Genomic DNA, 12,237 nt, shown 5'->3' on the forward strand with positions numbered 1-12,237 from the left:
TAGGACCGAAAAGTTTGAGGCCAGCTTGACCTACGCAATAAGACTTCACACACATTCTCTCAATCACTTTTAAAACTTCTACCAGTGTGTATCATGTGGGGACAACATTCGTGCTAGGGCATGGACACGGAAGTCAGGGGGCAACTTTTTTTCCCACCCTGAGTTTTGAACTCAGGTCATCAGGCTTGCACAGCAAATGTCGTTACCTGGTGCTGAGGAGCTTTCCCCCAACCCCAGTCTTGCTGACCCAGGCTGACCTCGTGCGTCTTGCCTCTGCCTCCCAAATGCTGCTTGTGTGGCAACGCCTAGTCCATCGGGCGTTCTCGGTAAGGAACAGCCTGTGTAAGGCTGCTGGTACTGGTACCAATACAGGGACCACAGCCAGGTGTTGCTGGCAAGCCCAGAAATGTGGACAGTCCGAGCAGAAATCTCCAGAGCAGAGTGCACATCGGGTCTCAGACTCTGTGGACCTCATTAACCTTCCTGTCTATTACATGCTGAAAGTGCCCTTGTTTAAGTGAATATTAAAATTCCTTGATTTTTTTTTTTTTTTAATTGTGGCTCTTGGGGAAATTATCACATCCATGAGTTGGGTTGTGTTTCTCCTGTATCTCATCAGTCATAAACTTCCACTAGAAAGAGACCCCCCGAACCCCACCCAGGACATTGTCAGTGGAGGGAGTTAAAAGCATTCGTTTACCCTTTGGCTCGGGTGCTACAAGTTTCTTCCTGGGTTGATTCATGTTTAAGTTTTTCACAGCAACAAAACCAGATTGCTTCTGTATTCCTCCCTGTTCCTCATGATCTAAGACCATGTCCTGGCCGACCATTTTAAGTACCAGCACTCAGGAGAGGGGACAGGAATCCGGAGAGGCAGCTGACACCACTGGGAAGCAGCCGGCTCTGTGACATGGCTCTGTTCTGCTTTCTAAGTAGTTCAGCTACAAAGGGTGCCTGCCTTGTGACTCTGCTTCACTGTGGGTCGGCACAGCTCGCTGTGGGACGCAGTGGTGCCTAACCTTTTTTTTTACCTTAAGCCTGTGACGGCTGCAAGTGACTTCAGTTCTCAGGAGCTGTGCTTGCTGTAGCGATAACCCCAGAACCCGGGCTCTGCTGTGACCCGCCAGTCCTTCTCTGTCTCTCGGGGCTCAGAGGATGCAAACACCTGAAGCAAGTCCAGGCCTCCATGACCCCACAAGCTTTTGGTTTATGCGGAGATGATCCCAGGTGGGATGGAAGTCTCCGATGAGCTTATCTGCAAAACTCTAAAAGCCCTGCTTCTCTGAAGATGGAGTTCTTGACCAGTGTATGTCCTTCACAACTGGCTCTCCAACCTGCTTTTCCTCCCCAGCTCCCAACCATGTCCCAAGGAACCATTCTCCAAGGATGAGACCAAGAATCTGTCTCCTCCCCAGACCCTATGACTCTAGCCCAAGGAGCCTGTCTCAACACCTCATCCATCCCAAGGGAAGCCCTCTGGTGTCATCAGGACTGCAGAGGCCTGCGCCCCTGTCCCCTGTCTCCGTATCCTCTTGCTATGTCAGACCCCGTGTTCTCTAAATGCAGAAGCCACCTGGTGGGGGAAGGGGCAGAGCTGGCCAAACTGTCTTCTTAGATCACAGGATCTTCTTTTATTGTGGTCCTTAGAGAGCCACAGCTGGACCCTCCCATGGACCACCCCGCTCACAACCACCTCCTACCCCCAGCCCCAAATTTTTGCCACCAGTCAAGAAAAATGGACTCAAGGTTATCATTTATACAATTCATGATTTATGTAAGTCCAAGATACTTAAGTTATTCTTAAATTGCACAATGCTAAAGACAGTCTATAAAAGAGTCAAACACACCACTGCAAGGTAATCCAATGAGTTATTTTTTTTTAAATAAATGCATACAGAAAAAAAAAAATCAAATCTCCAAATAACAGTTTCCCATACAGCTGCCTGTCTGCACAGGAAGTAGGAGCAGCAGGGGCATCGGTCCCACTCTGTGGGATGGACTTCTAGTTCCCAGTGAAGAATGTGGAAGAGTTTTTTTGTTTGTTTGAGTTCCCTTTGTTCTCCAGTGTGTCTTGTACAAAATATTACATATTTAAACATATATTTACATAGTTTGCACAGATAGAAAATGGTTACAAATTACAACCAGGCTTGGCAAGAGAAGAGCTTCCCCGCTCCCCAGCTCACTGGGGTCAGGTGTGACATTGCTCCTTATTTACATCTATGCTTAAAAAAGTCCGAGCTGGAGGAAGTATATAAAAACTGGCTAAATACCATCAGTTCATCCTTGTGAGCTATACAGGGAATCCATTAATCCCTGAAAAAAAAGACTGAAGTTGACCCTCTCAGCCAGCCCCACACCCGCCCCGGCCTGCCTGCTGTAGTGTGTGGGGTTTTGGTGCGGAGAGGGGAGCGGATAGAATGGGAACAGGACAGCCTGGTTAAGAGACCTCCCTGCAGACGGCCCCCAGGCGGGCTAAGCCAGCGGGCTGGTGAAACACCATCCAAAGGCTCTGAAAGGAACCCGAAGCTCCTCCTGGGGGAGGAACCTGCTTCTCCACAGGACTACAGAATGGGGGAAAGAATACTCAAGAGAGAGAGAGAGAGAGAGAGAGAGAGCAATGTTTGTTACTCTGCTGTAAATCTCTGTCCTGAGTGCCAAGCCCAATCTCAACAGTGAAAAAAAAAAGAAAAGAAAAAAGACTGAAGCTGCTCAGGGGGTCAAAGGCTGGCATAGTGATTGTCCACCCACTGTGCAAGACCTCGCTCCACCAGCGACCGGTTTATCAGCACCACCTGCAAGACAGAATTTCCTTCAGAGTTCTGCACGGTACCTATGGGCTGGGTCTCAAGTCAGGGAGGGTCCTCCTACCCTGGCCTCCAGTCATCAGCAAGGGACAGGCGCAGGCTCGGAGCGCAACCACGATGGGGTTCTTGCTCAATGGCTGAGGATCTGGACCAAGGTCCCGGAAGGTCTAGAGGAGCGTCTCCCCTGCTTGGCACTAAAGGTCCTTGGTGTTGGGAGAGGCTGTCCCAGAACTTACGTGTTCAACACACGTCTAGGTTCATGACACTAAAAAATCCCCATTCTCAACCGTGGCACCCGGTGTCCCCCGGGAGGGCACTAGTCCACAACCGTGTCCTCTAACAACTAGCAGAACTAGTTCCCAGGAAGCCCACTGGGCACAAAAGGGGCAGACTCACTTCATCTCCAACCACACTCCACAGCTGAATCAGAGGAAGGCCAGTCGCGCTGTAGCTTGTCACCTGGAGGGACAGGGGCAGAGGCCAACGCCTTAGGCTGTGCACACAAAACCCGAGACGAGCTCTACTGTGTAACCTAGACGGGCCTCACTCGGAATCCTGCTGTGGCCCACAGCGTGCTGGGGTTATAGGAGTGCACCAGGCCTGGCTTAAGCACCCCTTGAAGCTTGCCGGTCCCTCCAGGCTCATGGCCATAGGACAGAAGGAATTTAAAGGTCAGCTCTCAAGAAGCCTGGACACTTACCCTGCATTAGGCAGGAAGCCCACTGACAGCCCCTGGCTGCTCGGCCGGCCTCCTCCCGCCCCAACCACGTACCTGGGCAAGCAGTGCTGCGTTGCCCGTCATCTCACTCATGGCTGCGTCTGCCTCTGGTGAAAAGTGGTCATCATCTAGAAGGGAAGAAAGAGAAAAGGCAGGGTTCAGATGCCCGCTGGAGCAAAGCAGTCTTGTCACTTCCCGGCTGCTCTGGATGCTGCAGATGTCAGGACTGTCTAGGACAGCCAAACTGCCAGCAGGGCCTATGCCTCTGTGACTCGAGTGGGTGAGCACAGGGAAGGCCTGGCCATAAGGGTCTCCATAGGGAAGACAGAAAGCCTGCCTACGATGCAAGCAGGCCCCGTCCCCAGTTATTTGGGGGACAGCTGTGCTGACCAAGTGTGTATATCTCCACAAAACAAGGAAGGCTCCAGAAGTCAGGAGGGCAAAGGCTCATCTCCAAAGTCCAAGTGGCTCCCACCATGCGGTAGGTGGCATTCCAATCCAAGCAGCTGGCCCAGTATGGGCAGCTGCCCTCTAATAGGCAAGACTCCAAGGTGCCCTCTACTGGCTGGCTTACAAAGGTAATGTATAAGAACATGCCCAAGGCAAGAAGGGTGGAAGGCAAACGCTTGGACGGTGTGCCAGGAGAGTCTTGTGATAAAGCAGGGCCTGTTTCCATGAGTCTGGCCAGACTGCTTAGATGGACAGAATGGAGAGAAAGGCTGGGAAGAAAGAAGGGGAAATGAAACTGAGCCTGCCAGTGTTCTGACAGAACTTTGGCTGGACTGTAATGTTTCTTTTTCCCCTTTTCTTTCTTTCTTCATTCTTTCTCCTTTTTAAAGATAGGGTCTTGCTGTGTATGTAGCTCAGGCTAGCCTCAAACTCCTGGCAATCCTCCTGCCTTGGCCTCTTGAGTACTAGGATTAAAAGTGTGTGCAACCTCATGCCTGGTTACACTGTAGTATATCTAGCACACTTTAACTACTCTGGACAAACAGGATCTGAAGGGGACTGCCTGGGAGAGGGCGACAGGTTAAACAGACTTTACCTACAGCCATGGGAAGCTGCGATCTGCTACTTTCCACATCAGTACACACGGGACTCTCACAGATACCATCAAGCACCATCCCATCAGCCCAAAGGATAATGAGGCTAAGGAATGCCAGCACCCTTCCTCTAACAAGGCTTTCAGTCCCAGACACACAGGTCAGCACGGTCCCCACCATGCCCGTGCCCAGCAGCCTGCCCTCTCTGGACCATGCTCTGAAGTATATCTCACTGGGGCCTCTCGAGCTGGCAGCCAGGTAAACTGCAAAGCTGCAAAGCAGCATTGGCATCGCTTGGGGTCTTGCTAGAACTTCCACGGCCCTGGGCCTCAGTCTAGACCTACTCAATCGGAAGCTAACAGTGACACCAACCATGTTTACACAGGCTGCAGGGGAGAGGAAGGGCTCCAAGAAAGCCCTGTGTTCCCCAGTGCCCAGCCCGCAGCTGGACGCTCCGCCCGTTACCTGACAGCGGAACCACACTGTCCAGAAGGACTTCTGCTCCCTGGAATGGCAGGGTCACAAAGTCAGACCTGGAAAGGCAAGAAAGGGATGAGTTTAACATGGACCGCCAGGACTGGAATTTACCTTCTACCTTAGCACAGCAGCAGCTACAATCCAGGATGGCGTGCACATCTGAATGTGGGCGGGCAGCTGCTACAGCCTGATGACTCAGAGGGGCACCCTTCACCAAACTCAAGCCTCTCCCTTTCTCTCAGTTTTGATGCCTGACCCTTGGGAGCAGCCTTCTAGTTCTGTGTAGCTGAGGCAGGCATCATGTTTGCTTACATGTGACTGTTAACACAAAGTTGGCAGCAGGAAGGAAGACTCCAGCCCCATCTGAAGCTGGGCAGAACTGGGCCATGTACCCCGTGCCATGCAGGGGTGACTTGTGATTGGCCGAGGAGTCCTACTCACCTAATTTGCCGGAGCACGTCGACCTTCACCCTCTTATATCCACCATAGTCCACGTAGCGAATCTCTACCTCATTGGTCTCCTCATAGGAGGCCACTACCTGGGCTCGCCACCAGGCCCCGTCCGCACCAGGGGCAGCGCAGATAACCGTTACTGCAGGGTGGGAGGATAAGTGTATGGAACAAGTCTCCGGCCATGAGGGCTACCCTGGTCATTGCTCCCCACCTTCCCACATTGTCAGAGGCATGCATATCCATGGGGAGGGGACAGGGGTGACACGGATCCTCCATAAAAACAAAAAACAAACAAAAAAAACCTCTCCCAGAGCCCAAGACAGGCAAGTGAAAACCCAGGAAATCCAGCTTAGCATACCCCCAAAACTACTCAACCCCGAACGAAGGGCCTTCAGTCGACAGCCATGACTCTGAAATCTACTGCAGCCTAAAACTAGCACAACACGAAACTGAGAGAACAGGGATGAGGGCCTGCCTTCTGTGTGCATGTGCATGGATGTGGGGATCAAATATAAACTTGGCTGCCCCTCCTCAGATACTGCACTTTTTTTTTTTTTAATGTTGGCTGGCCAGTGAACTCCAAGATTCTGGCTTCCTCTGCCTCTCCAGTACTGGGATCACAATCATACATACCAGGCACAACGCTCTTTTTCTTTTTTTTTTTTTTAAATAAGGGGAAATCAAATTCACATCCTTTGGCGAGCGCTGCACCATGCTACCTCCTAGCCCCTGTGCCAAGGAAAAGTCTCTGAGAGAATCAAGAAGTGCCAAGCACAGCCGACCTTAAGTACCTAGAATCTGGTCTACTCCACTTCAACTCCGATGGAGAGCCTGACCACAAGGGCAGCCTAGGCCGATAGCTCACACCATCTGCCTCTGCCTCAGGGAGCACACAGTGCCCCAGGCCGCCACCGAGCTGGGCAGCCGTGGGGGTGGGGGTCACAGGAGCCAACTACGCTTGGTCCTGATCCAGACAAGGCTACCATGCATCTGCCCTTACACTCCAGTTTGATCTTTACTTCTGGCTAGAGCGTTAAGAGAGTCTGATAAAAACTAAAACTTCATTCTTCCAAGGGGGCGGGGGTGAGGGCTGTTACAGATACCTCAAAGCCCACGAGGAGGCTGGGGGAATGTTTTGATGTTTAGTCCCCTCCCCACTGATGAGCAACAAGGTACCAGTGACATCCCAGCCCCTGCTCTGGTGTGGCCTGAGCAGGTCCCTACATTTCAGAGATGGTTTTCTCACTTGTCATGTGGCAACAGCCCAGCCCACAGCACAGGTGAGAAGGATATACCCGAAGAGCCCTCCACGACACAGACAGCTTATCCACTCCTCCTTCCTGGTGGGCAAGCCTGGGTACCACCTGGTATCAACCCACTTAGAAGACACAAAGCCCAGGCCAGAGAGGTAGCTCTGTGGCTCCGAGCAGGTAGTGTTCCTGAAGACCTGGGTTTGATTCCTAAGATCCACATGGTGGCCCACAACCACCCATAACTACATTTCTGGGGGACCTGAAGACCTCTTCTGCCCTCCATTGGCACCAAGAACACATGTGGTACACACACATACATGCAGGCAAAATACTCACATATAACACAAAATGAAGAAATGTAATTTTAAAAAAAGGCATAAAAATGTGAGTCTACCAGTCAAAAAGGTCACTCCAATTCCACTGCTTGGTCAGTCAGAGAAACACAAGTCAGCACCGCTAGCCAGAGCACTCGACCTGGCACCATTCCATGACCATGCAGGCTCAGGGATGCTGTCCCATGAGGGAGTCCCCATCGGTCTTTTCCTGGTCCAGGCCAAGGGCAGAATGGGCAACCTGCCTCGCCTACATGTCTTGGCCTAAGCAGAAGGCAGGACTCTCCCTGACTCTCTAGGTGGCACTTACTTTCCACCGGGGTGGGCAAGGTGGGGATTCCAGGCTGAGAGTAACAGAGGTACATCTGCTGGTCCAGGCTGCGCAGCGCATGGAAGGTGGGGTGTGTGTGCTGCTGAACAAACAGGTGTCCGGCGTTGACCTGGTTGACCACGATGACTTCCACAGTGATACCATCGGGCAGCATGAGCTGGAGGCGGAAGAGGCAGCCAACACTCTTATCAGTTCTCATGGTTGGGATATGTCCCGAGGACCCGGGACAAGTCCATGAACTGGCGCAGCCATCCAGAACATGGCACCCAGATAGCGGAGGGCTGCTGGCAGTTGTGTTGTACCAAGACCTGCTCTTACAGGCAGCCTCACCTCAGGAACAGACAGGGTTATCCCTAGCCCAAACTAGGCAGCCAGAGGCCAACTGCTGGATCCTCAACACAGGCTCGGCAGGGGTCCATCCCCTGGAGCATGCCTGCCCTCCCATCCCCCTCCCCTCTCCCCCTCCTACTTCCTTTGATGAGTCAAGGAAGGCAAATATATGAGTGAGCAGTTTGCTCAGAACAACATGTCTGAAAAGCCTTGGTGGGCAGCCTCAGGCCCCTTTGGACCTGCAGCTGACTCCAGAGCTTACTGCCTGGAGGAATTTCCCTGTCTCGGAAGAACAAGGAGCAGCCTCAAGCCAGGCCCACTGTTAAGGTCTGCCAGAGAAGGCATCCTATTTACTCCTCTGTGCCTTCTACTCAGCCCCTAAATCCTAGTCCCCTTCACCCCTTCGATATCCCCCAATCTCTCTACTTTGGGCGGGGGGTCTGTAGGTGTGCTCAGCAGCTAAGGCCCCGTGTGAAAGGCCCGAGCAGAGCTCTTTAGAAAGCTTCTGTTCCAGCCCCGTTTTTCCCGATGCTATGCTATAGGCAGCAAAGGAGAGTTCTGCACACAGGAGGGTTTAGATTGCACCATCAAGCCTGTGGCCCCAAGAAGAATGATTCTTGACTTCTACGGGTCCCCCAGCCCTGCTGACTTCAAAGCACCTGGAGTCTCCTCCCTGGTCCCACTGAGCAAGCAGAACACAAGGGAAGAAAACCATCCACACTAGCTATTCCATCATTTATGAAGAGAGGCTACAGCCAAGCCTCCCGGGAAATCCTCTAATTCAGAAGCAAAGCACGGAGCAGGGCCCAGCCCACTCCCTAACGCCTACGGTGAAAGAAAGGAAAACCCCTGCCCCGCCTTCCCACAGCACAAGGGTCTCTGGTGGGGCAAGACAGAGCTGAAACACCTACCATCCTAAACAAAACCCAAAGGGGCAATGTTCCTGAAGTGGTTTGCTCAGCCCATCTGTGAAATGCAGTAAACAGTCTGTGGTCCACAGAACCCTTCGTCTACTCCCACTGACGACAAAATTGACCCAATGAAGGCCAGAGGCATGCCTGCTCATTGCTCTTGGAGACACTACCTTCTCTTCTGCTAACCTCTTGGGTTTCCAGGCTAGGGACTCTGCATTAGAGGAGGGAATCCTTCACCAGGGCCGCTATTCGGCCCAGCTGACTAGAAAGAACATAGCGGCCTATATAAGTCTCACCCAAATCCTTCCTGGAAGGTCCTACCCAGGCCTCTGGTGCTGGGAACTGAGTGACTTTAGGTGCAGCCCTAGGTTTTCAGAAGCCCCACACCCATGCACCTGGCTCACTCCTCCATCATCAGAAACCTAGAAAAAAGCAAGCATGCCCAGGTGGCAGGAAAGTATAGTCTTCCCAGAGTGAGGTCAAGAGGCCCTGGCTCCTTGCCAGCACTCTATCCTGTCCTCAGAGAACATGCCGGCGGCAGAACCGAGTGGAGGCCAGAACAGAAAGCGCATGTGATCACGCCTGCTTGGCCCACATGCTAAGAGTCTGCCAGCTGGGATAAGTTTAGGGGAAGGGACAAGAACTGAGATTCTGGAGAGCACGCTCACCCATGACGTCATTGGCAGGGAGGGCAGCGCCAGTGAAGGCAGTGGTGGCGCGTAGATATTGGTGAGGTTCAGTTCCTTAAACTTCTTCCCAATCAAGTTCAAAGCTTTGTCTACATGGTGCTGAGAGCCTAAGGGCAAAGGACAGGACACACAGCCTCTGTAGATAAGAGAAAATTGACAGCAAGCACAAACCAACCCTCACGCCCCTCCACAGGATTCTAATGTGCAAGGGTTCTCTAAGGTGCCCGACATCTGGCTCTGCTTTAGGAACGGAATCGTTTAAGTCCCCTCCCTTTTGACACCTTTGCTATTCTGACCCACAATTTGAACACAAAAGAAGTCCACAGATGGGAAAGGTACAGATGGATTCAACCAGAAGGTACCTGTGCTCTGTGAGGGAAATGTGGGTGACAGACACTGTGACCTAAGACCCTGGCTCTGTCCACTGAGCACCATCCTTATCCTGGCCAGACAGAAATGGCACCAAGGGTCAGTTCCCTGTGAGCACCTGAACTGGAGGAGCCAAAAACCCAATGTACCCTCTACCTAGAAACCTACAGTTTCTGTTCAGAGGCTAAAACCTCAAATGGACCACTGCAACCCGGAAGCTACCGCCTTATGTTTCGGGCGAGGGAGCTAAGCGCGGGGCAACAGTGCCACTGACCTTCTATGTGGCAGATCTGGATGTTCTGTGTGTAAGGCAGAGTGGAGATGTAGATCTTGGCACCAGATGTCTGCTTCAGAAAACTCACGTACCGGCCCTGCTTGCCAATCAGTCGGCCAACTAAATGCTTCCAGGGAGAGAGGGAGAGAGAGAGAGAGAGAGAGAGAGAGAGAGAAAGAGAGAGAGATATGAGGGCAACAGGAAACCAACTCCTTGCTTCCGAAGGACCCAGGCTTGTTTTGTGTAAAGTCAAACTCACATTGTTGGTGTCAGCATTTATTTTTCGGAACTGTTCTAAGCACTAAGGTTGGCTCCTAGCACCTATGAACAGACAACTTTATCATCTTACACATTAAGAGAAACAAGCCAGGACATGCCACGGAACCCACCCAAGACCACACAGCTGCCGAGCTAAGCAGCTGAAGGGGCAGCCTGCCCCAGGACTCGGCATCTCATCCCAAACATGTGGCCCAGACCCAGAATATTAGACAGCACCCCTCCTACACACATACGCTGAACGTTTCCCTGCTAGAAGGGTTGACTAATTCCTCACATCCCTGCCCCTCCAAGTCCACTAGGGGCCACAGACAAAGAAACTGGTTGGACAATGAAAGCCTGAGAACACTTACCCCCTGTCACTAAGGGGCAACATGTACAAGTATCCAGTGCACTTGTACAAATTCAAGGCAAACAGAAAATTTAAGCATGACCTAAGACAAGCTCCGAAAGAATTCTCAATGACCCTAGCCTTGGAGGGCGGCAAGGGACATGGTCCCTATTCACCCAGAACCTGCCTCACCATGCCCTCTGTGACCACTGAGGACAGGATTGGTAACAAGGTCCCTGGGGAAGAAAACCTACCGCAGGGCCAGCAGCCCGGGGTCAGCACAGGAGTCTTGACCCAAAGTTCAGACTGAGCCAGGTCTCCAGCTCAGCACAGAGCCAAGTGCCCTGGGAGTAAGCAGTCTGCCAATTATTTCTGAGCCCCAGCCATAAACACTAATAAGTTGTTGAGTTCTAACAGCAAGGGGCTAGAAACCACTCAGGCACTGGGGACTGATGAAGCAGCAGACGCTCATACAATGAATAATGCAGTTAAAACAATGTTTTTAAAGACTAGCACGGGAAAATGAAATTGTTAAATATTTAGAAGTATTAATTAAAACGCCAGTGTTGGCTCCAGCAGCCACAGGGTATGAGGTGAGGGGGAAGGCGCAGGCCCGCAGCTGCTCCCAGGCAGGGCTAGAACTGGCCTGCCTCGGCTTCTGTTTCCAGGCTTTCTGTTATCTACGGCAGTTTAAGCTCTGCTCAGTTATCCAGTACACTTGCCAGTGCGGAGCAGGGAAGGGGTCTGATGGCCAGCCCTCAGACTTGTGTTTGCTGGCATTGATAAGATGTGAGCCCCACCCCACAGAGAGGAGCCTGGGGGACCAGCAAAGCCCGTCAGTGAGGTAAGAATGGTGTCCAGTGGTCCACTTACAGCTTCCTAGCCTGGTCCATCTGATTCGCTGGCCTCCTTTAACCCTGGCCTTAAGGGAACTTTGTGTTCCCACAGAATCCAGCCTAAAGGGATGTCACCACCCTTACCTTTGGCACCTCAATCTCCCAGATGATGAGGTCAACCTTCTTAGGGTTGGCGTCTGCCTGGACATTCTGGGGGCTATCTGGCTTGGTGAGCCCGCAACAGCTATCCACTGAATCCATGCTGTTCCCGTCAGAACCTGCAGACGAGGAAGAGGCAGATATATATATATACTCACACACATACACACACACAGACGCCAGCTCAGCCCTAACTATCACAGCTTCCCAAAGTCACAATACTGGGAGGCCCTGCACACGCGCGCACACACACACACACACCCTTCTGCACACTTGGTGGACACCACTTAGCTCACAGACTAGAAGGCTCAGTAAAACCCAATGAAAAGAGGCCTAGGGTACCCATACACCTAATTTTAGCCTGTCACTTAACAGTCCTGCTTGCTTATTTGGCAGCAGTGCCTAGCCACAGCTGCTGGGACAGGCACACACGTGGTAAGCTAGGAAGACACAGACTTTATACCCAGGGAGGGGCGTATGTGGGGTACAGTGGGGATGAGAGCCATCAAGATGACCTACAGATGTACGTGGTTCCAGGAGCACAGGCCTTGACCTTCCCGTCACAACCACCTTGCTCCCTTATCCAAATGCCCCAGAGCCCCTTAGACCAAGGATCTCTAGTCTCCAAGGTCTCAGGCCCAGGCT

General features: G+C 52.1%; 1 protein-coding gene across 3 annotated transcripts in view; it reads right to left on the bottom strand.

Moving 5' to 3' along the window:
• Positions 1-1,747: 1,747 nt before the first annotated feature.
• Akap1 (A-kinase anchoring protein 1) overlaps positions 1,748-12,237 on the bottom strand; it is a 30,560-nt gene continuing 20,070 nt past the window's right edge. For all 3 annotated transcript variants that reach the window (XM_055619738.1, XM_055619740.1, XM_055619739.1), the window contains exons 3-11: positions 11,578-11,711; positions 9,991-10,117; positions 9,327-9,454; positions 7,394-7,571; positions 5,487-5,637; positions 5,034-5,101; positions 3,580-3,653; positions 3,204-3,266; positions 1,748-2,795 (exon numbers count right to left, since the gene is read on the bottom strand). In XM_055619738.1, coding sequence (XP_055475713.1) covers positions 2,721-2,795; positions 3,204-3,266; positions 3,580-3,653; positions 5,034-5,101; positions 5,487-5,637; positions 7,394-7,571; positions 9,327-9,454; positions 9,991-10,117; positions 11,578-11,711 — 998 coding nt within the window. In that variant the 3' untranslated portion in view covers positions 1,748-2,720. The remainder of the gene's footprint in view (positions 2,796-3,203; positions 3,267-3,579; positions 3,654-5,033; positions 5,102-5,486; positions 5,638-7,393; positions 7,572-9,326; positions 9,455-9,990; positions 10,118-11,577; positions 11,712-12,237) is intronic.

This window comes from Psammomys obesus, unplaced genomic scaffold, assembly GCF_907164565.1.
Source record: "Psammomys obesus unplaced genomic scaffold, mPsaObe1.curated_primary_1811, whole genome shotgun sequence".
Lineage (NCBI taxonomy): Eukaryota > Metazoa > Chordata > Mammalia > Rodentia > Muridae > Psammomys > Psammomys obesus.